General features: G+C 38.8%; 1 protein-coding gene and 1 long non-coding RNA gene across 2 annotated transcripts in view; both read left to right on the top strand.

The window, feature by feature from the left end:
* LOC126212962 (ankyrin repeat domain-containing protein 17-like) overlaps positions 1 to 12621 on the top strand; it is a 38794-nt gene extending 26173 nt beyond the window's left edge. Inside the window, exon 6 of the mRNA XM_049940488.1 lies at positions 11064 to 12621. Coding sequence (XP_049796445.1) covers positions 11064 to 11730 — 667 coding nt within the window. The 3' untranslated portion in view covers positions 11731 to 12621. The remainder of the gene's footprint in view (positions 1 to 11063) is intronic.
* A 3825-nt stretch (positions 12622 to 16446) lies between these two features.
* Positions 16447 to 27297, top strand: LOC126212963 (uncharacterized). Its single transcript, XR_007541015.1, has 2 exons — positions 16447 to 20017; positions 25138 to 27297. It is a non-coding gene; the product is annotated as an uncharacterized LOC126212963 (long non-coding RNA).
* The last annotated feature ends 215 nt before the right edge of the window (positions 27298 to 27512 follow it).

Raw genomic sequence — 27512 nt, 5'->3', positions numbered from 1 at the left:
GCTTGTGCCCAGCAAAGAGAAGCGGACATCACAGTGTGGGTGAAGTGGATGTGGAGCACTTAAGAGAGACATTCATAAGGGGTCCAAAGAAATCAGTGCGTCATGCATTGCATGAACTCGAAATGGCACCAGTGAAAGTGTGGGAAGTCCTACGACAGAAGCTGTCTATGAAACTATTCAAATTGTAACTAGTGTAGAAGCTCAATGACGACGACAAAGACAAGCAGTTTGAGTTTTGTTCACAGTTGCTACAATTGAATGAGGATGGGGATGGCATTGTTGATCGCTTAATCTTTAGTTACGAAGCCACTTTTCACACTAATGGGAAACTGAACAGGCATAATTGTCGAATCTGGGGGTACAAAGCATCCACGCAATGCATTGGATTTGAGCCTGATTCCCCAAAGGTAAATGTTTTTATGCCTTGCCATGTCAAAAATTGTACAGGCCATTCTTCTTCGCCAAGAGCGCTATCACTGGATATTCCTACTTGGACCTGTTGCAGCAATGGCTGATGCCTCAAATGCAATCGTACTCTCCGTTCATGTTTCAGTAGGATGGGGCTCCACCCCATTTTTATCATGAGTTTGTGGGTACCTGAACACGGAGCAGCTGCATCAATGGATCGGTGTGCCACATAAGGTGACTGCTGTTTCATGAAATGGCCTCCCTGATCACCAGATCTCACTCCCTGTGACTTTTTTCTGTGGGGACACATTAAAGATCTGGTGTATGTACCGCCTCTACTACGTGATGTAGCAGAGCTACAGGAGGAATACAGGAAGTGATTGCCATGCTGGGACAGGTATGGCAAGAATTCGATTACCGTATTGACATATGCCAGGTCACTCATGGTTCACATATCGAATGTTTGTGCAAAATTTTGAGAGTTTGTCTTCAAAATACAATATGTATGACATGTGTACAATGTTTAGTTAATGTGCAATAAATAATTGAAATAAAGCATCATCTTTTCCCTAGTATCGGTGTGTTTCCACTGAGTCAAATTCTTACATACAACATCAGTCTTTCTTATTGGTTCTTGCTTCTCCTGCCAATAATAACACTCTGATACATATTTGCTTTAGTGCTTGCAGACCAACACAGTGCAATAAAATGCCACTTGTAACAAACTCACGTTAATGACTTACAGGGACAATGTTAAAAGGTAGACAGTTCCACAGTAATCCACAAGGGTACTTCGTTGGAATCACTGTGAGTGGTTTACTATGACACAACGACTAATACCAGTCTCCAACATCAGAAACACTTAGCACGCTCTGTGGTATTGAAAATCCCCTTGGACATATTCACAGCTTAGGTACATAACCTGCAGTGCATGTTCCAACCCAGTGCTGTCAAACGTGGACAGTCTAAGTTCATCCATGGCCCCATGGTAACTGACCTCGAACGCACCATCTCACAACCCTTGTTGCCTCAATGAACACCTCACGTGCCACCTCACGTGCGCCAATGAGACTCCTGCCAGCAAAATGCCATGTCCTCTGTCAGTGTGGGACACTACCCAATGCCCACCATAGATGAAGTGGTGAGCCATGAGTGGCATGAGTGCCGACGTGTCACAGACTCCCCCTCCCCTCCCAGTAAAATTCAGCTGGGTCTGAAACTTCTCCTTCCTTAACTCTTGGTATCTGTCTTAATCGGAGAGAGATGGACCCTTAGCTCCTGACCAGTGTGCAGTTCTTGTAGCAGCAGTCATAACTTCGTCCAAACAGGCGTTGGAAGGCCCAATGGTACAGACCGGCCGTCGTGTCATCCTCAGCCTACAGGTGTCACTGGATGTGGATATGGAGGGGCATGTGGTCAGCACACTGCTCTTGTGGCTGTATATCAGTTTATGAGACCGGAGCCGATACTTCTCAATCGAGTAGCTCCTCAGTTTGCCTCACAAGGACTGAGTGCACCTTGCTTGCTAACAGTGCTCGACAGACCAAATGGTTACCCATCCAAGTGCTAGCCCAGCCTGACAGTGCATAACTTTGGTGATCTGGCTGGAACTGGTGGTACCACACCAGCAAGGCCGTTGGCAGCAATGTTATAAGGGTAAGATAATCCTAGAGTAAGAATGGTCCCCTATACCAGGCCAACAAATTCTTAGTAATACTATCAGCTGACTTAATATTCCCTTGAAAATTCTTAACGTGGACCTCATCTCCAACTTGTTAAGAAGTGCGTTCCTTGTTTAAGTGTATTGCCTGGATGTTCTTCCTGGTTGTCCTCTACTGATTCTTTCCTTTAGGCAACAGGTCCTCTAATGCCCACAAATTGCACTGTGGAGTTGCCACCTCATACCCAACAGGCACCTAGGCCAGTGTTGACTTATGTGTTTCACAGAATGCTGTATTGAGTGCCATAGCCCCAATTATCACAGTGAACGATCCCAGTTGCTCTGGCCCTTGTGATGACACACAATCAATGTAGATCTAATATTATGATTGAGGCATTCAGCAAAAGAAGGGTTTGGGGTAATGTGAAGTTGTGGAAATATGTTTTTACCCCATCCCTACAGAGAACTACACAAATGCCTCAACCGATAGACTGGCCAGGATGAGGGCAATGACTTCATTTATTGGATTGGAACCTGTCCTGACAATCACTAAGGATACGGTCAAACAAGAACTATGTAACTGGCTTAGGAAGCAGCACGTAGAATATTGGACCAAGATCCATAAAAGAAAATATGGTAAGGTAATGACGCCCAAGCCATGTTTTAAAAGAAGCTCTGTAGTCCTGGGATTGAACAGGAAAGAGATCAAACTCATGACTGGACTTATGACCGCCCATGTGAATTTCAAAAAAACCCTCCACACAATGCGTATAATGGAAGAAGATCCTAAGTGTAGGATTTTTGATGAGGGTGAAGAAATTGCATCACATCGAATTTTCGAATACATGGCATTGGAGAGTAAAAGATACAAAATCTTCGGGAAAACTAGACCTGAAGAAATTATGTCTAACAAAAAACGTAAAGGGACTCCTTGCACTATTTAAGGGCACTAGTTGGCTTTACTAGTGTACAGAGACCGATACCACACAAGAAACTCTGTTTTGATGCAGGTAGTGACGGGTTAGACCAGTTATTTTGGCTTCCCTGTCAAAATCCAATCAAAGCGCCTCAGCCTTGCATTATCGGTGACCACTGACTGTTGCGGCCCGAAAGTCCTAAAAATTCTGGACTAAATTCTGGGTAACTGCTCAGGTCGTCGCACCTCTGATTGACAGCAATCACATAAATCTAGTACACGCATCAGTACACACGAAAGTGTATCTATTCCCCTTCTTAGACCTTGGTAATGGGCCAGCAAAATTGATATACGTTTGGTGGGAAGCTTTCTTTGTGGGTTTAGATGCGAATTTGCCAACCCTGCTATCCTGAGCTGGCTTGGTCATAGCACATACCTGGCAGCTGGCTACCCTCCCATCCACTTTCGGTCACAAGGACTGTCAGATTTTTTCCTGCTTCTTGTAGACACCTAAATGCCCTCCTACCGGGAATTCGTGAAAATATTTGAACAACAAAGACACCTAAATCTTTCGCTCTTGTCCCCCATCATGGACGGCTAAATTACTTTCCAAATTCACACCCACGTCTTCATCATTTTCCTTATAACCATTCTTTAATCGCCACAATGTAATCCTGTATTTCCTTCACCTGTTGTGCGTCAACACTGACCAAGTAGTTCAGGCTATCAATATAATGATCCAAGTGGACCTATACTGACACTCTGCTACTATCCTGAATCATTTCTATGATTTTTACCAATGTGTCACAAATGGCAGCAGGGGCAAATTTATCTCATTAGGTGTGATAACTTTATGTACCACCTGCCTATAGCTGTGCTGACATACTTGTTGAATCAACTCCTGGATCATACCCCATGACTCCAGCCCATGTCTCTCCAATTTGTAAACAAGCTCACCTCGCCTCTGACAAACCGGACCCTTGACAACACCAGACATTGTGGAAAATACAAATTAACTAAAATCCACTACTTAACTTTAAGAATGCACTACTTACCAAAAATGTAATAGGAGGCTGGAAGTCAAGAGTGGGACGACTCATTTAGCGTTAGCGGATCTTTACCTTTCATATACATGTAGTTAAGAAAAACAGAGACAATCCAAAAATTAGTCAAATTCAACTCACAATAGTCTCTGAAATCAATTAACAAAAGTTACCCATAATTTTAGAAGAAACACCAGTAAACTCATCTGCACTAAACAACAGACTTGCAGACATCAGGCTCTAAAACAATACGCAAATGTAAATTAAGAAAATATTCCAATTATTAAGTATAAACTGGAATTTCATGAAAAATCACCAGCTGGCAATAAGAAAATTTACTCAAAGCCCTCCTTGGCGACTTCTGAATAACGAAACTTGCTAACAATACAAAATGTGACAGAAGAAAAACTCCTCTTTGCTAGTGTCACCCACTTTGTATGTCTGTTCAATCAGACCATTAACAGCAATACATAAAAGACAGAATAGCATTTAATTATGGTACATTAAAATCAGTTCTTCTAGAGAAACAGTATGAACAAAAGAAATCTTGCAATTAGGCATGTAGAAAGAAAAACAGTATACAACCAACATTAATGAAGTAAAGCAATCTCTTCCCTTCCATCAGTGTTTTGTTGCCGAGTCAAATACTTCCTTATGACTTCAGACTTTCCTCTTGGTTCTTGCTTGTCCCGCCAATAATAACACTGTTACACATCAGCTTTTGTGCTTGCAGCACAACACAGTGCAATAAAATGCCACCTGTAACAGTTTTGAGTTAAGAACTTGCAGGGAGAATGTTGAAAGGTAGTCAATTCCACAAAAATCCACAAGGCCAGTTCCTTGGAAGCACAGTAAGCATTATAAATGGTTTACTATAACATCGCGACCAGTGCCAATCTCCGATATCAGGAACACTTAGCATTCTCAGTGGAATTCTCTATCACCTTGGACATAATCACAACTTGAGCACATAATCCACAATATGTGTTCCAACATAGTTACAGTCAGACATGACCCTGGGTCGAATGTACATATAAAATCCTCATATGGTATAGGCTGACAAAAAGTTTACTCACTGTGACAGATAATCATGGAAGACACAACACTTATTCTGAAATTATGTCAAAAATAGGAGCCTCAGAAGTATTTGCCACATTTGATGCATAAAAGTAATGTGAATCATGTGACGCACGAAGATGTGCATATTAAGAACCAGCCACAAGACGGTGCCACTGAAGAATAAGCAGACAGATCAAAGTGGAGATCACTTTCTAAAAAAGATGGCAACCTGTCAATGTTAGATGACACAACAACATGTATATCCATAAATGCAGTGAGTAATTTTCAATGGAGTGTGATCAGGAAATGGCTTAAATTGTGTATCACATACTAAAATATAAAGTAGTAGAACCTCTACAGAGAAAGGAACATTACATAAAATAAAAACCAGTAGAGGAATAGAATCAGAAATATGACATGGAAAGGAAAGAACTTTTTAAGGTACATCAATGTAGAGTGTGAAAAAATGTTGCCGCAGACAACCACAGCAGTTTATCAACAACTGAAAAACGTGATAAATGTACAAGCAGAGGAAGATGTAAAAGTGTTAGAGCAGAAAATAAAACAAAGCAGGACAAGATGTGAAATACAAAGCTAAAAATTTGTCAGTAAAGACAACAAGACGTCTGTTTAGAAATAGCACATAGGCATGTAAATACGAAAAACGACGTACAAGGTAAAGAAAATGAAGATTTCCTTCTTTGATATGCAGTTGCCTGATGTGGGGACGTATAAAAGAACTTACATGAAAAAAAAACAGTGCCTAACAAAGCCAAATAGAATTAATGGTGTTGGAAAAAGAACTCCCTAGTTTTAAATATAAATTTAATGGAGAAATCAATGAAAAATTACATCAATAAGTACATATCATGAAAGAGAATTCCTTCAAGTTTTATTTAATGTTAGCAGGCTTCAACATGGTATCCATTTGTGGTCCTACCCACGTCAAGACGATATTCCACTTATCGCCACGTATTGACCAACATTTCAGGTGTAACTCCCATCCGCCTTGACGATTCTTTCCCGTAAGTGATTGATGTCCCTGATCTTTTCACTGTACACAACATTTGTTATGTTGCTCCAAAAGAAACGGTCCAGTGGGGTTAAGTCCGGGCTTCGTCGTACCCAAGGCATTCCTGTATAGCAAGCACCAAGAGCCACACACACACACGGTTACTGTAATGAGGTGGGGCGCCATCTTCTTGGAAAAAAACAAGCCCCTTTTCCGCCTCAGTATAATCCATTTGGGAAATACGTGCTCTGTCAACATGTCACAGTGAGCGCCTGGACTGAACTGAGGGAACAGAGGGGAAAATAGCAGTGGTGCCATCTTAAGATCAAACAGACCTGCCAACTGTAGGGGAGCCAAACTTGGAGAGTTGATGAATCAAACAGCACAAACTAGTGTATGTCTTTGTACAGATTCTAGGACACATTTAAACTAGGAAATTCTTTTTCAAACACACTGTACTTTAAACATAAACTGTACATGGTCATCAGTAAAATTACGAACTCTGAAAAACTGTCTTTTAGAACATAGAATAATACACAATTTTTTTACAGGAAGTAGAAACCAACAAAGACTAAATACTTGGTGATGACACAGTACATAATGTAAGTGACAAGAATGGGAAAACAATTCCATTTGGTGATGGAGTAAACTGTAAAACATCAGCATTACTTAAAAATCGAAAAGATGCAGTGGCATGGCCAAAGGACCTGTTGTTAGTGCATATTTTTTTGCCCCTGCGCTCTCATTAGGGGAACATTTTAACTGTGTGTTCATAAAGTTGTGCAGAAGCCAAATTTTAATTTTATGAAAGAGGTAAATGCTTCGGACATGCACAATACTGCACCTCATTATACTTACACAACAGTCCACGACAAGAATAAATTCTGATGAGACCTTAATATGAAATGCAACATGTTGGAGCTCAGTGCTGGTGTAGGCACAGCGATTTGAAGCACATTTTCGAGTACTCTTTGATCGAACACAGGACTCTGTAACACACCACCCCTGAGAGTTCCCCATTGACCCAATGACGTTGTCAGCTACAACTTGAGTGAGCACAAGATCGAGATATTTATTTATTTATTTCATTAACAGTACAGATTAACCCACTGCCTTGAAATGTAAGGTAGGTCAGATGCTTATAAATGGAACAGCAAACACTTCTTATTATTACAATGTTATTGGTATACAGTTGTTAATGCTTTTTTAAATAATAGAAAGAACATAATATATAAAAATCTCTCTAAGGCTACAGGGAATTGAGTGCTTAACAATTGTTAAAATGGTTCTATATAATTTGTCTCTGCCTAGTTGATGAGAATATAATTCGTACAATGCAAATGTAAAAAATGTTATACAATGAGTGTGGTGAAAATAATTTGCAATATGTAGAGGGAAGTGATGTACTCTATCTAGATGTGTAATAAAGCCTATGTAGCATGTTGGTTGGTAATTCCCTGTTTCTACCTATTTCTGGTGAAAAGGTCTCGGGAGAACCTCGAGCTATTCTCATCTGAAATGGTTTGTGCATATGTGTGTTTACTGTGTTTGTGTGTGTGGGTATATTACTGGAAGTGTTCCAAGTCAGGACACTACATAACAATGAGCAGCTGTTTGTTTGCCCCATTGTTGGAAGTTACGGTATATTATATGTGATACCTTAGATACATACACATGGTATTATACACATTAAATACTGTCTAGGTATTTGATACGTGGAACACATGAATTTTAGCTTTACATGATAAATACACTTATGTTTGTAAATTTGTTAATAGAAATAGAATGTAGCTCATAGCTACTTCATTGCATTATTCCTTAAATAACTTAATACATTACATTTTTTATCTATGCTTTACACAGAAAATCGAGATAGAAACACAGATGTGTATCAATGTGAAGGTACTGCCTTCATAGATGAACGACGTTTCTTGTTGCTTCGTGTCCATGGCCATGTCTGGATACACCATCATCCAGGTGAGTGGCTGCACACTTGTGCCACAGATGCAGGACTCTGGGAGAAGTATTATACTGTGAGTGGCATTCTTGTGGGTTTGCTTGGGTCCTGTAAACCCTAATCAGAGGTATCAAGGCAGCTGTGAACTATGTGAACATTACCGCACACCAGCTGCGTGCTTGAATTCTTGGTGTGTCTCTTGATAGTGATCGCATCTTCCAGGAGGATAATTGTCCCTGTCACTACGACTGATGCATGCTGCAGTGATTTCATGAAAATGGGAGTGATATTCTGTCCACCAGTTTCGGATAACTGTTAGTTTCACATGGACATAATCAAGGTATACAGATTTATTGAGCATGATAGTGAACTCACATTGATTCCTTGTCCACTGAATTCTGGTAACTGCCAGTCATAGGGCCAGAATCATGGTATACAGATTTGATGAGCATGATGGGAAACTCGTGTCGATGACTTGGCCACGAAATTCGGCTGATCTGAGCACAATATAACACTCCCAGGACATTACCACGTGGCATCTCCACTCCTCTAGACCATCATCCCGTAATTTATGGGAACTGCGTAACGTGCGCATAGACATAAATGTGATAATCAAATTACGAACTACCCACTGCTACAAAAAAGAAATCAAGGCAGGAGTGTGTTTCACCCCTCCTACACGAGTGTTTTGAGGGTTAAATGGTGACACACGTGTGACACAGCAAACAAAGGGTAGATTAAGAAAACTACAGAATGTCATTACATGGGTCTTCATGGCATGTGCCAAAAGTGATGTAGCACAAAAAGCAACTTTGAGATGATTAACTGGAAAGAGTTTGTAATAATATTTTTAACACATCTAATATTTACAAGTTAGTGTGTGTGGGATAGAATTACACAAATATAACACTTCTAATGTTTACAAGTTATTGTGTCTGGCATAGAATTATATAAATATAGCACATCTAATATTTACAAGTTAGAGTGTGTTGGATAGAATTACACTCAATATAAACCATAGGGTACGCATATTACACAGAGAATAAAAAGGAAATCAGGACCCACAAAAGAACAGTTAATGAGCAAGGACAGAATGCAACGCCAGACCAAGGATGAAATTAGTGAACACGCTTTAGGCGATCTACCACCCTATATGTGAATACTTATACCAAACAAGAAATTGGCGAGATAAATCATCTTCAAAGACACAGCGGCCAGCATTGATAGTATACCTTTGCATTTATTGAATAGCTATTGATGGCAGTTAGCACAGAGTTTACCTGCACACATAATTAACTTTTGGCCAAACTAGTATTTCCTAGAGATCTTATTGACAATCTTGCAGTGTTCATGACAAAATACTAAACCAGATCATCACTCTACGACTGTAGATTGATAATATTTGCTGATTACAACTTCTGGCATGACTAGTAAATGTGAGATTAAAACTGCTTCTGAAAACGAATTAATACCATAAAAACTCAGTATCACCATAGTTAGCAGCAAGACAGATTTATTGGCAGAATATACAGACATATTTCATATCTCACCTCAATTCTTAAATCACACTCTACAACATTACAATAGATAAGGCATCCAGAATTAGTTGTACAGCTATATTACAACACCATTATCGATAACATGCATGATTCCCCATGGATGTGCGTTGTCAGTAAGATTAAACGCAGTTGAACAATACATTAAAAGGACTCCAGGTTTCCAAAGTGGGGAACACTCTCTAGACGCCGGCAAAGACCCACTGTCTCCACCAAGGTCACTCCCAGGAAAGAACTGTGGGGGTGGAAACCACTTCCAGACTGTTAACCACTGGACAGTAGTGCAGTAATCACGTTTAATGTCTCACCATTAGATAGGAAAGATCAAGACACATTTGACACAGTTTTCAGAACACTAAGATTCATTTTTGTATATGCACTGTACAATTTTCAGTTGAAACAGCCACATTAGTACCTCCATATCCACATAACGTTTACAGAAGAAGATAGTAAGTACCTGATCGATGGATGAATATTGGAATTATCAGCTGTAATATGCCACTTGGCAGAAAAACAGAATGAAATTGTTCTTAATTATAATTACTCCACAAAGAATTCGTTATTTCTAGCTGCCGGGCATTTGCAACATGAATCTTCTTCTATCAGTATCGAGGTACTATCCGTTAAGCTCTTTGTAGGGAGTCTGTCACTTGCAAATAACGTCGTGTGTTGACTACAGGATATTCAGGGAACCAAGATTTAGTTGGAGCAGTATTTCCTATGGCAATCGAGACAGTTGCATGACACATTAATTTACTCTCATATGTGTGAGTGTGTATTGGTTATACATGCAAGGATGTTTATCGCTGCCAGTGTGCATGTAGTAATCAGCATATTTGTGTGTGTAGCCCAGGAAATCTAGTTACCATCATTGCTGCTTCTGAAATGTTTCCAGTAAATTGTTTCCTGTTAGACATACTAATTCCCTGTTTGATTAGGCTGTCAGTAAAGTTTCAAGTATGTTGACTGATGTTCTTATGCCATGACAGTAAAGTTTCTTTAAATATCTGGAGATGTGATTTGTTCTGTGTGTCCTATGTATAAGTGTGGGAAGGGATTGCTGCATTCGAAAGATCAGTATCAGCTGCATGAAGCAACTCTTTCATTGCAGAGCAATTAAGGCTTAACAAAAACATCCTGAGGTCAAAGCGGCTCACTGTCAGGATTCAGTGTGACAGTGTAACAAGTGAACATCGTGAAAGATAGAATGTAGCAATTCAAATTGGACAGTGGATGAACACATTGAGAGGATGGTACCATTGAAAATTTATACCTTCTCATACAGAGACTTTCGCATTGTTTTTTATTGGAGAGAACTGTGGATTATAGACTAATCAGTTGTCAATACACAGATGTGTGTTTAGAACTGCCCTTAGTGTTGCTTCTGTGATAGTGTTCTTCATCAAGTTGTGTGTTTCTTGAAGAGTTTAAGAATTTCTTTCTTTTGTGCAGGAGTATTTGTGGAGAGGAGAAGGGCCGGAGGCTGATACACGCAGCTAAGGAAGGGGCAGTGGAGGAGCTGCAGGCCCTGCTTAAGGCTGGAGCAGATGTGGAGGCGATGGATGGGAACATGGAGACCGCCTTGCACTGGGCAGCGAAGCTGGGCCACGTGGAGGTAGCGAGGCGTCTGTTGGAGGCCGGGGCAGAAGTGGAAGCCAGGAACGATAGGAAGAGAACGCCGCTGCAAATGGCTGCAGAGAGAGGCCACGCAGCTATGGTGCAGTTACTCATAGCGTCTAATGCCGACGTCAATGCCAAGAGTCAGTATGAGCGTACAGCAATGCACTATGCGGCACTGCACGGCCATGCAGAAATTGTGAATACGTTGCTGGAGGCAAGGGCAGAAGTGGATGCCAGGAATGAGAAGCAGAGCACAGCTCTGCACATTTCTGCATGGAAAGGCCACACAGCTGTGGTGCGGCTGCTGTTGGCGTCTAAAGCCAACCCCAATGTCGTGAATAAATCTGGGAAGACGCCGCTGCACTATGCGGCCCAGGAGGGCCACAGTGAGGTAGCGACACTGCTGCTCGAGGCAGGGGCTAACAGGAAGGCCAGAGATAATGATGGGAACACATCAAGAGACCTCGCAAGGCTGAAAAAACTCCAGAAGTTGATATAAGTGCTAAGATGAAGCTAGAAGTCCGTCAGATGTGTCTAGACCAAAACCAGATGAGTTTCATCAAGTGAATTTTGGTTCTTTTTAAAACAAAGAATACAAAAAGATAATCTGACAGTTGTTCTTTGTACACAAATTAATATAGTGCTTACATCTAATCTACTAGCACCACAACAAAAACAATAATGAGAGATACCTACTAACTAATGTACACACCAGGAAGCACGCTTCCTTTCGTGAAAATTCGGAAAAATCGAAACATGCCCCAGCTACTGATAAAGACCAGTTCTCTATATCTGAGTACTGAAAGATACTTGATAGGAACATGTCTGGTGCATTGAGAAACTCCTGTGAATTTGCAAGAAATGTGTTCTCAATTGGAAATATGACGAGACTACAGCTGTGACCTCCATTTCTCACCCCGTATTCATCTTCTGCATTCACAGTCGCTGTGATTGCTGCACAGAAGAAGACTCATTATTATAGTCATGACATTTGACTAGACATGAAAACAGTATTTACAGTACCAGTATTTAATGATCTACTATGCAGTGTTATCTGATTTAGCCTGTTCCAGGGCAACGATAGTGTGGGCCACCAAAGAGGATGCCATATTTTGATTACATGGGGATCTGAGACTAAGGGCTAGCCCTTTATTTAGAAAACACATTTGCTCGTGATTAAAAATGATTCTAGTTTGGTTGTAAACCGTATGGTAAAAGTTAAAATTACATTCAGGAGCTACTTCTGAAGAAGAGTCAAACCTGACACCTAATCTCTCCAGCTTCCTGATATTAGAACTAATAATATTATCCTTCAGACAATCAATGAGATACATAATATGTGCATATGCATCGCCGAAAATAAAATGGGTCAGTTCATTAGAAAATTTAAGGTGCATTACATAGGTTTTCCTATTTAGGACATTTTTTAAATATAAATGTCTAATTTCTTTAATTATAGCAGTTTTCATGAGCTGCTGAATGTAACATAGTGAGCTACCAGTAATTCTATGGAACAGTCTTCTGATAGAATTGGGGATCACGTTATATGCTAGACACATTTTATTAAAATTAATGGTGGCTGATGTCAGACAGAGTCTCTTGCATTAATTCAGAAATCAGTAATACGTTCCAATTGCCCTATGTGGCATTTTACTACAAACAATCCTGCTGGAAGAACATTCGCAACTAAGAATTATATGTTGAAAATACCACTTCAGTTGTAAATTTCTTTATTTTCATACGACTGGTTTCAGACTGTTATAAGCCCATATTCTGGTGTTGTACTGGAAATATCACAAGATGGGAGACAATTTTCACACGCTGCAACACGCATGAAAAAAAAAATTCTAAAAACTTCTAAAAAACATTTAGAAACTGTCAGTCAGGCTAGGTGCTGTGAAACCTATGTCAATGCGAAAGTGACACCAGACAGAACTACGGACGACTGTCTAGGTAGGCAAATATACAAATAATATCATGACACTTACGCTGTGCTGTGGCCCCAAGTGCCGAGGTGGACATGTACTATGCACGGTGTGCTACCTGTGAGCGCAGAACAGGGAGTAGTGGATGTGAACGAGGAGGAAAATTGGTACATCAGAGTGGCAAAAGTGCTGCCATCTATTGACAGAGAGACGAACGTGGGGCCACTAGCCTGGCCGTTCACAATTTGAATTTAGTGGTTTACATTTATAATGAAGAAAAAACAAAAAATACATAAAAAGTACACAAAATAAGTTATCCTTCTCTTAATATTGAATGAAGTTAGATTATAGCTTTTTGATATGCAGCACATGAACCCCTCCTCTGAAACACTAACTTGTACACAGCAAAGGCACAATTTCCAGGTAATGTAGACAGTTTTTATTCACTTACTTCACAGAATTTAAAGCTAATTGTGAATTATTTTTGCATTCCATGAAGGAATCTGTAATTGTTGTCAGTCTGATGCCCCAGTGTATTATAAATAGTTCAAGTTGAATCTAGAGTGACAGGGTGTAATAGTCTTAATAACAATATGAGACGATAGACTGCTACTCACTGCACAGAGGAGGCACTGCGTTGCTGAACAGAACACTTCACAGTACATTTCAAAGTAAGCACGGCTCACAGACAAAATCATTCACAAGATTTATAAAAACACACACATTTCTGTAAATATCTATCAATGGACCGAAGCCTGAGCCCCATTTTATCTACAACAGAGCATACGTGATCACTTCATTTCATATTTCTAAAAACTGTTATAACCAGGTACTTATACGAGTAACTAATTCCTATTGTGTCTCATTGTATGGAAGTCACAGGATACTACATCACCACAGAAACTCCGGAATTTGCCATGTTGAAATGGCTTGAATGCCTTAAAGATGTAGATAGCTATATGGTAGTTGCACCCACAATGGAGGGGTATCTGTGGAGAGACCAAAATAACATGTTGTTCATGAAAATGGGAGGCAGCATTTTCAGCAGCTGCAGGGGCAACAGTATGGGTGATTGACTGAGCTTTGTAACATTAGCCAGTATGGCTCCAGTGAGCTATTCTGTATGGTTAAATGATGATGCATCCTCTTGGGTAAAATATTCCAGAGGTAATATAGTCCCTCATTTGGATCGTCACGATGGGACAACTCATAATATTTAGTTTACGAATCATGAAGATTGTATATGTGGAAGAGATCTGGGGTCACTGAAAGATTTCAGAGGGATTATACAATGGTAATGTAGATCACAGAACCATATTTAAATTCTAACATATTTCTGGGGGCACATGTGAGCGACGAGGTCATTACAGACGGAGCACATCCTCACATATGCAAAATGACAGTGAAGGACATCAGCCACGTTGTTTTCAAATGAATGAACATGTCATTTGCCTTCAGCAAATTAGTAAAGCATTTATATTTTATGGTGAACTTAAGTTGCAAATATTGAAATTTACTCCAGGAATTGCACTTAACTTTAGTAGCTATAGCTGTACTACCTCACACACCATATGAAAATTTGTTGCCAAACCGGGACTCTAACACGGATTACCCATGTATCATGAGCAGTTAAATTTCAACTTAGGCTATCTGAGCACATTCCCCAGACAGATCGAAATGTCAGGTTTCAGAATCAAGACAACAGACAACGTGAAGTCATAGACTATCGTCGTCATTTTTGACACACAGCAACCTCAGCCTGATATATAAATAGTGAACTACAGTTTCCCATGCTGAAATTTATACTTGTAAATCAACTTAGACGTAATAGATATAAACGTACTATCTAAAACTACACATGAAAATTTGTGCCAGACAGACAATAAGTGGAAAATCCATGCTAAAGTCGTGATCTGGCACAAATTTTCATATGTCGCTTTAGGTAGCATCTGTGTCTATTACACTTTAATTTCAGCAATAAATTTGGTAAAAGCATGGAACTCCTAAACCTGTGCTGCTGCATGGGAACTTAAAAATCACCATAATCCCTAATGTAAGCATAGTGAACTAACCAATGAAGCATCTCACTCAGTGGGTGATATCCACTATGAATAGGCCTACATTCTTACGATGTATCAGTAGCTGTTTGTGCACGACAGATAAAAATGTGATCATGAGCAGCTGTGAATGTAGCTGAATACCCAGTGTTTTTTCTTCTCCAATTCAGTGGCATTCTTGTAAGTGTTGTTATATTACATTTACCTTGAATAGGTTCAAATACCTTATAACACACAATTGTTGGTGCAAAGACTGGTTTGAAGTAGCTCTCCACAACAGTCTATACTGTGAAAGACCCATCATCATTGCTTAACTACTGCAACTTACATCCATTTTGAACCTTGGTCTTCCTCTACAATTTGCATCTTCCCTCAGTTACCAAATTGACAATTCCTTGATGCCTCAGAACATGTACTGTCATCTGATCCCCTCTTTTAGTCAAGTCATGCTATAGATTTCTTTTCTGCTCAATTTAATTCACTCTCATCTGACGTATGCACTTAATCTTCGGCATTCTCTTATAGCACAACTCTTCAAAAACTCCTGTTCCTTTCATGTCTGAACTGCTTATCATCCATATTTCTTTTCTGTGCGAGGTTTCACTACAGACAAATCCCAGATGAAAAAAATTCCTAAAATTTATATTTACATTTATTATTTCTCTTTTTCAGAACACTATCCTTGTTATTAGCAGTCTACATTTTACACCCTCTCCATTTCAACCATTGACAGTTACTTTGCTGCTCAAATAGCAAAACCAGATACTAATTTTAGTATCTTAGTTCTTAATGTCATTCCCTCAGCACCTTCTTATTTAATTCCAACCACCTACGATCCATTACCCTCTTCTTTCTTTTGCTAGTGTTCATCTTCTAGCCTCTTTTCAAGACACTATCCATGGCATTCAACTGTTCATCCAAGCCTATTGCTGTCTCTGACAGAATTACTACATCCTCGACAGACTTTACAGTTTTTATTTATTCTCCATGAACTTCATCTCCTGTTACAGATTGCCGCGAGGGATTAGCTGAGCGGTCTAAGGCGCTGCAGTCATGGACTGTGCGGCTGGTCCCGGCGGAGGTTCGAGTCCTCCCTCGGGCATGGGTGTGTGTGTTTGTCCTTAGGATAATTTAGGTTAAGTAGAGTGTAAGCTTAGGGACTGATGACCTTAGCAGTTTAGTCCCATAAGATTTCATACACATTTGAACATTTTTTTTTGTTACAGATTTCTCTTTGGTTTCCTCTACACACTGAATAACATTGGGGATAGGCTACAATCTGTTCCACTCCCTTTTCAATTACTGCTTTTCTTGCATATCCTTCAACTCTTACAACTGCAACCTGGATACTGTACAATATGTGAATAATTTTAGCTCTCTGCATTTCATTCCTGCTTTCTTCAGAATTTCAGAGAGTGTACTCTAGTCAAAACTGTCAAAACCTTTTTCTAAATCTACAAAGATTATAAACATAGGTTTGCTCTTAAGGTGTGTTTAAGATACGCAGTAGGGTTAGTATTACCTTGTGTATTCCAACAATTCTCCAGAGTGCAAACACAGATCTTCTCCAAGGTCACTCAGTACCACTTTTTCCGTTCTTCCACAAACAGAGTCAATATTTTGCAACCATGAAGGTATTTTTGCTTGTCTCCTATTTCTTGCAAACCAGGTGGCCTAGTTTTGTCAAAGCTGGCTCCACCGAGGCTCTCAATAATTCTGAAGGAATGTAGTCCACTGTAGGGGACTCATTTTAACTTTGATCTCTCTGTGCTCTGTCAAATTCATCAGGTAGTGTAAAACAGTTAAAAATCTGAAAGGAATAACAATAGTATGAACTGGATATTATTGTACTATTAAAGTCCTTCATGAGTCATGAAGGAAAGTGAGTGAGGACATGCGCGCGTGCCCAAACACACACACACACACACACACACACACACACACACACACACACACACACACAAAACTGTGATGAGTAGCACTCACATCTATAGTGAGTAGTTGGGGGTACAGAAGGGCTGCCTATGATCTCTTAATAACCTCTGGTTCTTTCAAATGATGTAGGTACCCTCTCCTTAATTTCCCACCTTTCAGCATTTTATCCTTCAGTTTAATCTGAAGTTTATAACGAATAAATAATGGTCAGAGACCACATCAGCAACTGGGAATTTCTTACAGTTTAAATTCTGGTTTGTAAATATCTCTCTGATTATTTTATAAGCAATCTGGGACATACCAGTGTCTCCTGGTGTCCACCACACACACAACTCTCTCTCATGAATCTTAAACCAAGTACCTGAAATGATGGAATTACGCTGTATGCATAATTCTGCCAGGTGGTTTCTCTTTCTTTCTTTTCGCCCAGTCCATATTCACCATATTCTCTTCCTTCTCCTACTATTGAAATGCAATCCCTTGCCCTACACAATCAGATTTTCATTTGGCTCAACTCTCTTAAGAATTTCTTTTGTATCATTATAGATTGCTTCAACCTCTTCATTGTAATAATGCATTCACTATCTTGTTCATAATAGCTTATACACATTCTAATTTTGTTATTTATTATTAGACCCCTCCTGCACTACCACTATTTCATTATATATTTACAATCATAAACCTACCTGTCCAGAAGTCTTTTTTTCTGCCATTGCACTTCACTAATTCTCAATATGTAATTTTAGTCCGTGTTTCCCTTTGCACAATCCCTAACCTACCTAAGGGATCTAACATTTCACACTTGGAACCATAGAACACCAGATTTGCTTTTCCTGATGATGACCTCCTCCCGAGTTAACTCCCACCCAGGGATCCGAATGGGGGATTCTCTTACCTCTGGAATACTTTACCTGAAAGGATGCCATTATCATTAAGACAACAGTAGAGCTACATGTGATGTTTCCAGTACCAAGATAGAAAGGCCACATTGACTAATGCAACAAAATTACTGATACTAATAACCATAGTAACTTAATCTTCCTGGCCAGTGGCCTCCTGGCATTTTCCTGTAGAAACCCATCTAACTTGCTGATTATCCTCCAATTCAGGCAAAGGTGATGGTTAGTGTATCCCCATGTTGTCTTATTACATGTTTTGCAATAATATGAGAGAAGAGTCAACTTTCTTTATGTAGTTTAAATTTAACTGACTTCCTAACATAGCCAACTGCAATTTTTATTTATGCTAGTACTTAGCAAAGAAAGGAAGGTTAAAGGTGGGAGGAACACATGGAACAGTCGTATAAAGGAAACAAACTTAAAATATTATAATGGAAAAGAAAGGGGTAGATGAGATGGATAAAATGAAACAAAGGAAGTAATACTGCATGAAAAACTTGATGGAACACTCAAAGATGTAAGCTGAAATACGTTCTTTAGAATTATTAAGCTCTTTGCGAAAAACGGTCAGGACAAAATTTTTCCATCAGGTGCTCAAGATATGTGATGCTGTTGAAATACCACCAGCCTTCAAGAACAACAAAATAAAAGTACCAAAGAAGGCAGTAGTGACACGAGAATACAACACAATCATTATTTTAACAAATCAGGGTTGTAAAATACTAATCCAAATTGTCTAGAAAGTGTCACTAACCCACTAAAAGCCAATCTGGGAGAAGGCTACTTTGTGATCTAGATAACTACAGGGACCCAGCAAGCAATACTGACTACAATTTAGTTTAAAACATAGTTTGAAGAATGACAAAACCACATGCATAGCACTTTTAGATTTAGAAAAAGCTTTTGACAATGTTGACTAGAACACACTCTTAGAAATTCTGAAGGTAGCAGAGATAAAAGAAAGGGAGCAAAAGGCTATTTACAACAGACTGTAGTTATAAGAGTCAAAGGAAGTGAAGGGGAAGCAGTTGTTGAGAAGGGATTGAGACAAGGCTGCAGACCATCCCCCATGTTGTTCAATGTGGACATTCATCAAGCAGTGAAAGAGGCAAAGGAAAATTTTGTACAGGACATATGATACAAAAATTCAAACTAAACACCATCAATACACCAGTCCCCATTAGCAGAAGAAATCAAACGTGTTTCTCACCTTTTCTCAGTAACATAACGATTCACAAAGTTGTATGAACAATACAATATCAAAATAAGCTTTCAGTCAAACATTAAAATTCAAAAAACAATAGATTCACAACAACTTTTTGCTGCTCTGGAATATATAAACTAACATGTGACAACTTCTCCTGCTAGTACACAGAACAAATAGCATGAAAATTTAAGATTTGATACAAAAGAGCACACTGACTCACTACATTTAAAACATGCAAATAAATTCAGTTTTGTCACCCATATAGTGTAAACTAGCTATCCAACTGGACATATAAAAAAAAGCAACCTCCGTTACCTTACACAGTGTAGAGAAGGGGATGAAGATGGACCCTCTGCAACAGTTAGAGCCTTCTTAAATAAATTTAATTTCAGAATTTTAAAGAATCTGTGACCTTGAAAAACTAAGCAGTTACTCTGAAACTAAATACCTAGCTGCACTCTCTCTCTCTCTCTCTGAGTTATTTGTGTGGGCACACATGCCCCGTACACATGCTTACATGCGTGAAGGGGCAGGGGGCAAAAAACTGTGTAGGTAGACAGAGACGTAAGTTCATGTGGATGTCAGTTGCGGTAGTTACACAGATTAAGAGGCTATCACAGGATAAACTAGTATGAACTGCATCAAAACAGTCTTAGGATAGCAGCACTGAAACAAACAAACTGGAATGATGTACCAACAAAAACATTATCTTGCATGATTTATCATCAATCTAAATTTGCTCAAAATTCATGAACAGTTATAGGTTGAAACGTCCCCTTTTCACAATTTATACACGACTGTGCTTACCCTGACACACAGTATTTTTAGCGCAACGCAATCTGACTTTCAAAATTCCCTACAAAAGAATGGCCCTGATTAACATTAAACTATACCTTTCACAAATCACTAAATCACTTACCTCACGATAATCTTCGCTGCTCAAGCTACTGCAATACAGCGAGCGCCACTACTGCCAACTAAATAAAAGATTCAAACTATGGAAGGCACTAACTACTGATAGGGATAGTTAGCAAATGAAAGATATTAATAGAGAACAAAGAATGTATTTACCTTGATATCATTATATATATAGCAGTTCATGACAAATTACAAAACTCTGCCATCTCTCTCCCCACATCCACCACTGCTGGCGGCTCACCTCCAACTGAGCAACGCTACGCGCTGTTCACAGCCAGCTGCCTAACACTACAATGGCGAGTATTACATCAATGCAAAGCAGCCACAGACTGCACACAGCACAGCCAGTGATTTTCATACAGAGGTGGCGTTACCAATAAAAAAACCTAAACAGCCTACTTACATAGCCCCCATGCTCCCCACAAAAAATTTTACAAATTTTTTTGGGCACTGGCCAATACATATTTGTTAAAAGTTTTCATAATCGTAATTACAATAACAAAGAAATCAAATGCACACACTTATTGATACAATGTTGGTCAAAAGCTAAAATTTTCTCACAGTCCATAAAGACAGTCCTGATCATTCATCACATTGCAGTGTTTTTCTCAAAGTCTGAGCAGTAAAAGAAAATGCACACGGAAGTAGTGGATTTCCATGCAGTCTTGACGAAGTAGTGTTGTCCTTCCAACGGAAAGACAGTGCTGACTCTTGACATGCTGACAGGTAATGGGCCACAACAGAGCAAACCCACAGCAGAGTCATTCGACGTTTTGAAGAATATTGGTAGGTAGGTCATCACAGAGCAGACCCACTGTAGTCCTGGTAGAGAGTATGGTATTGGTGGGCCACCATAGGTGCAGACCCACTGTAGTCCTTGTAGAAATAATGGTACTGGTGAGTCAGCAAAGACGCAGACCCACTGTAGTCCTTGTAGAGACGGCCAGCAGCCATCTGTTGCAATTGTGCAGGTGCACAATCACCATCGAAGAGTCTTGCGGACAATATAGCAAGTCCATAAACCACCACTTGTGCACTCACAAAGTTTTTGGAATTGTCCTTAGAACCAGCAATGCTGTTATCTAGTCCCTTGCTGAATTATTAACACATGTGCAAACACTAACAGTCCCTACTTCTCACATATTGTCCATATACTATGACCAACAGAAACGTGTGAAATGAAATGTAACTTACAAGTTACTTAATTTGATGAACTGGTATCAATTACAATTTTATAGCATAAGAATACAATAACAACGGTACAAAATACATCATTAAAACATAACAATACAGATAACATTTGTAGTAATAGGGGCTTTACAAAAGAATAGAAATAAACATATACATCAGTGTTACAGGAATTATGAGATAAGTAGATACATAAAAGTTCAGAATAACTTTCGAAACATCAACTTCACACTTGAGCATTGAAACAGAACAGAATAAATAATATCTAAGCATATTTACAAGTTAAATAAGATATTATTAATACCAATTATATTTGAGGATAACAGTATTCCTCATCATAGTGAGTAGTATTAGAAAAAAAAATTCTATGAAACTACACAGAGACAGGAAGAAAACAAATACACAAGGGTACACAAACACATAGGGGGATAACACAATGGAAAGGACAGGGTTTGTTTTCAGTGTAACTTTTGGTACTGCAGTATTTTGCGAACAAAACCTTTTTTGTTCTTGGAGATCTCCCTTCGTTCATCATTATTCCCAAAAAGTCCTATCTGTACCTCTTTTCTGTATTCTAACCATATTTCCTTCAAAAATAAATATGGCTCATTGTACAATACTCATTTTTGCCGTATCTGTTTCTTATATCTTCTCAATGCATTTCTTCCAATTCATCATAGTTAGTTTCTTATATAGTCTACCCCCACTTAAGCTAACTTAAATCTACTGAGCTCAGATATATATACCAAGGGACGAGGCAATGCAGCATCACATAAAACAATTAATATAAACAGCAATGAAAAAAAACGCAGATTTGCGAAGCAAGCAGCATTAAGAAATTAGCAAAGCAATTGTAATATTACAACTAATCTAAGGCAATGTGCAGCAAACAATAAAAATAAATCATTAGTAAAACTGGCTTAACAGAATAATACAAAGTCAAATTCAATAACACTATGCCTGGCAAACAGCAGCAACTTATACCTAAACATGACATAGCTCAAGCAGAAAAAATATTACAGTAAAAATGGCCATGTTTAAAACTTACGTCACATCTTAACACTAGAGTGATGCATCACGAGAACTTACACTAGCAGATAAGTTACCAAATCGTAAAGAAATTATTTATGCAATTCCTGTGAAGGGAAATGTCTATTTATGTGCCCTCGTTTTCTTGGAAGTAGATCACAAAACTATTATTTACTGGATCTGGAGACAGAAAATATTTATATTAGTACATCTATAAAATTTTATTTTAACCAGTGCTGCAGTGCAGCTAGAAACTAGATATTAAACAAAATGGGCAAAGCAAGGCGTGAAACGTCATTCACTAGCCATATGGCATTTCTCTCAATTAGCATGACAATAGCCGTGAAATGTTTCTCATCGTTTTCAAGTTCGACCGTGTCGTTTTTGCAATGCTTTCTACAAAGGAACGTCAATAGCGAGGATAATGGCCTCCCCTTTTTTTTCTACCTGTGCCGCTGGAAGGCTAATGGCTTTTTTTTCGGGCGGCTGTCGCCCTGGTGGGTGCCCGCGACGCATTACGTACAGGTGGTCACTTAACTTTCGTACGGAAATATTTACGACAGCAGTTTGCGCTACAGTGGCAGTCTCATATAAAAATATTTCACAGGTCAAGAATTAGCGTTGCAAATCTGTAGAAACAAAATCCTACAAATGTAAGTGTCCAAAAAAAATATTCGTCAGCATTGTGATACATTCACGCATATACACACATTTCATTTCATAACTCTTAAAGTACAATTCTTGGTTTCCAACATACGTCTTCACAAGGCAGAGTTCCTAACCGCTACTCATTACTCCTTACCTTATTACACATGTATATATTCGTCGACGCTTCTTTAATATTTCATCATATGAAACACGTAGCATAATCAAATTCCTCATATATCATCAGCTTCTTGACCATAAACATACCTCAGCAGCATAATACACATCGTCGTCGTAAAAATAACATCATAACACCTCAGTCAACTCGCAAAATCGTCGTAGCTTCCTCCAATAATTTCAAAACCTAAAAAAAATTCTCTGCTCATGTCAGTAGTGTCATTTACCTCAAACGTACATTAAAAATCATGCTCCCTTACCAAATACATCATTCAAAGCTCTCATAGTATCACAATGGTTCCAGAAAAATATGAGCATTTCACAAAGTACAGACAAAATACAATTTCGTAAGTGTGAAGTTATCCAACGGTATAATTACGTAAACATCTGTCACTAATGCAGTAAAAAAAATGTTTATCTCTCAGTTAAATGATCAGATAGCTGTGTAATTTGTGTGTTAGAGAAATATGGTACCGATGTGTAAAGTTGTATAAGCAAATACCATATTAGCAAGGGCTCCTTGTGCATGCCAAACACATGGTACACAAAGTAGGCGTGTACCCCCCTGAGGATCAATGTAATTATACCCTCAGGTGTTACAGATTACAGCAATGGAATGAAATGTATCACGGAAAACTTTCTTTGCAATATAAAAATCTTTAAAAATAAATGTTTTAAGTACAAAATTAATCAGTCAAATACGTGTCCTGTAGCGCTAAACTGTGCGTCATGTTGTAAGATAGTCTCTGTGGAAGTCTCGTAGTTATCGTCCTCCGAAAGCTAAGTTCTGCAAAAGTCAATGTACTTACCTCATGATAAACAAAAGCAAAATGCTTTGCGTATAGATATCTTAGTTATTACGCTTATTGTTGTGATGAAGAAAATACTGTGCTGTGACGTATTGTTGTACCACGGAAAAGGCTGTCTCATTGTAGCTATACAACAAAAGTTACTACTAAAACCTGTTTTACTTTCCAGAAGAATTCAGAAAAACTGTGCAGATATAAAACAGAAACACTGAAAAAGCAACATTGTAAATTGTCACTCATTAGTAGCGTCGTGATAAAATCGTGTAGCTGTCAAATAAACTAACCACTGTGTCACCTGGTATCTCTCAGAAAGCACCTTGAATCCATAATGTATTTGCAAGTAAACCAAAATGTTGCATTAAAAAAAAAGCAGATTATCTTTCAATAAACGGTTTTACATGTGAAATGTGGTGTAAACCTTTACTCTTCCTAGTACGCAGAGTTTCAACTTCAACGCAATTATCATGTGGTATACGTCGGATTCTGTAAGGTCCATTGTAAACTAGAAAGAATTTGTGACTCAAGTGTTTCTTCCTATGTGACAATGAATGCGCCGTATGAAACGTCCCCTTTTAACAATTTATACACGACTGTGCTTAACCTGACACACAGTATTTTTAGCGCAACGCAATCTGACTTTCAAAATTCCCTACAAAAGAATGGCCCTGACTAACATTAAACTATACCTTTCACAAATCACTAAATCACTTACCTCACGATAATCTTCGCTGCTCAAGCTACAGCAATACAGCGAGCGCCACTACTGCCAGCTAAATAAAAGATTCAAACTATGGAAGGCACTAACTACTGATAGGGATAGTTAGCAAATGAAAGATATTAATAGAGAACAAAGAATGTATTTACCTTGATATCATTATATATATAGCAGTTCATGACAAATTACAAAACTCTGCCATCTCTCTCCCCACATCCACCACTGCTGGCGGCTCACCTCCAACTGAGCAACGCTACGCGCTGTTCACAGCCAGCTGCCTAACACTACAATGGCGAGTATTACAACAATGCAAAGCAGCCACAGACTGCACACAGCACAGCCAGTGATTTTCATACAGAGGTGGCATTACCAATAAAAAAACCTAAACAGCCTACTTACAAGGTGTCCTTTCCTTTCATTTTCTATGGTTATGAAAAGATTGTCAGAATTCAAATATGACTATTCTTGAAGATAATCCAGATGAATAATGTCAAGTAACAGCAACCACAAACAGTGTGCCATGTGGTATTGGATGATCTGCAATTAAATGCCTGATGGGATAGGAATATCATAATACAGATGAGTATGTTATACATCAATAATTAGTTTTTAGAAAGCATTTTTCTATCAGGTGTCACAGTTGGTCAATGCTGAGCAAAACCAAGTGATAAAAAAGTTATCAAACAGTGTTTACCAAGATGCAAAATGGGTTACATAATAATTTATTACATCATGATCACCTGAAACTACAGTGTTTACATTATTAGTTTTAGCACCTTATTGCCATATTCACATGTTATCAATACATTAATGGCTTCATTATGATAAACAACAATTCCAGTTATGCACTTTGAACATGAAGTTTTATAAAATTTCAGTAAATGTAATTATGTTGGTGCTGTGTGACTTCCATTTGGCAATATGTAAATTCCTAGCTAACTGGATTCTGGTTATTAATTACCTTACATGGGATAAAACAACAACAGGAAAACATCACACATGCTTTCTTCATGAATTCACTGAAACAAGTTTACTACACAGCAGATGGATTGTGAAAGAAAATACTTTATTTTCCATGCAAGCAATGCATTTACCCATTAAGCTGCTGTTGCAGTAGGAAAAGTGAAGGGTCTGAATTAAAGACTATACAAACATCCAGCAATTAACTTGAATTGCATCCCGTTATTTTCGATTTTTCCCACATGAGAAGACATTTGTTGCCAGAAAATGTGTTCTGTACATGGTAGCCAAAAATTAGTATTTTACAGACCTTCCTGAATCTCACTTCAAGTGAAGGATTAATGTCACTGGAAGTATGCTGAACAAAGTGCAATCATCTAATACAAGACTATATCAAATATAACTGCCTTTAAAACAAATAATTCACCTTGAGGCAAAGACACTTACACCTTGCCATCAAATATGTCATACTACATGTATAAAAGATGTCAGAAAGAAAACTGCCTAATTAGGCAGAACAGCTGTCACAGACATTTCACCACTCTAAAGCACACTTTCAAAAGATGGTCAAAAGTCATGTATTAAAATCAAATGTGCTTTTGGCAGAAATGCAGCAGAATATTGTCTATGATTAGATGAATTTTGTGCCAAGAATGCATTACCATACAGGATGGCTACACGATGGGTAAAGGAATTTCATGTGGGTCAGAATGAGACTGCAGATTTTCACCTCACAGTCTGGCTTCTCAAGATGAGACTGACATCACAGACAGTCTTGTTTCCATGCAGTTTTGATGGAATGTTAGAGATTATTTCCAATAAGGTTGATTTCAGTCACCAGTAAGTCTGGCACCTACTGAAGAAATGTATTAAAATGAGGAATATTGCATCCTGTTGAGTTCAACATTGACTCACCAGCTTACAGAAGTTGCACCGATATGAACCGGCTGGCAACCATCTGGACAGATATTACATTTCTACAGTGTATTTTCACCACTGATGTGATGTGAACAAGAGCCTACAAGCCTGAATTAAAGCATCAATCGAGCAAAGGGATCACCCTGATTCACTATGTCCACAGAAATTTTGACAGGGACCAAGTTGGGAGAAGTTTATGCAGATTTTAGCATACAACTACGAAGGTGTTATTCTTATGGGTGTTGTGACTATTACTGCCAATTACTAGAGCATTTTCTGTATCCAGCTATGTGGTGCAAACATCCACTTTTATTATCAGATCATTACACTGTTGTGTGCCATGATAACCAATGTTTCCGCATCGCAAACAATAGCGAGGTCTTATTGCAACAGTGGCATTGGGATGTCTTGGAGCACCTTTTGTACTCATCAGATATGTGTCATTGCTATTTCAACCTGTTTCCAAAGTTGAAGGAACCCCTTCAAGACCACCAATTTCCTGGTGTGGCACCTGTACTCTAGAGAGTAGAGTCCTCTGTTGCTATCATCCACAGAGAACTCGTTGCCAGTGGTCCCCAACAGCTTCCCGACAGTGGCAAAAGGTAATAGACTTTGTGGGTGACTACACTGACGAAACGTAATGCAATTGTACATGTTAGTTCATTAAATATTGTATTCTATCAATGTTGCCAATACTTTATTTACAGCCATTGTATGTACACAAACACTTGTGCACTTAGAAATCACATGAGGAGAATACTCTCACTTAGTATTAAAAAGTTTGGGAGAATGGAAATTCCTAGATAGAATAATATGTAAAATGAAGGACAGGCAAACACACACAGATCTGAAGCTGACTGGTGTGTGGTGCATAGAGACACTCCACCGAAAAAAGTATT

The sequence above is a fragment of the Schistocerca nitens genome, chromosome 11, assembly GCF_023898315.1.
Source record: "Schistocerca nitens isolate TAMUIC-IGC-003100 chromosome 11, iqSchNite1.1, whole genome shotgun sequence".
Classification (NCBI taxonomy): Eukaryota; Metazoa; Arthropoda; class Insecta; order Orthoptera; family Acrididae; genus Schistocerca; species Schistocerca nitens.
The sequence above is the reverse complement of the archived record's forward strand: the minus strand, read 5'-3'. Positions and strand labels throughout refer to the sequence as shown.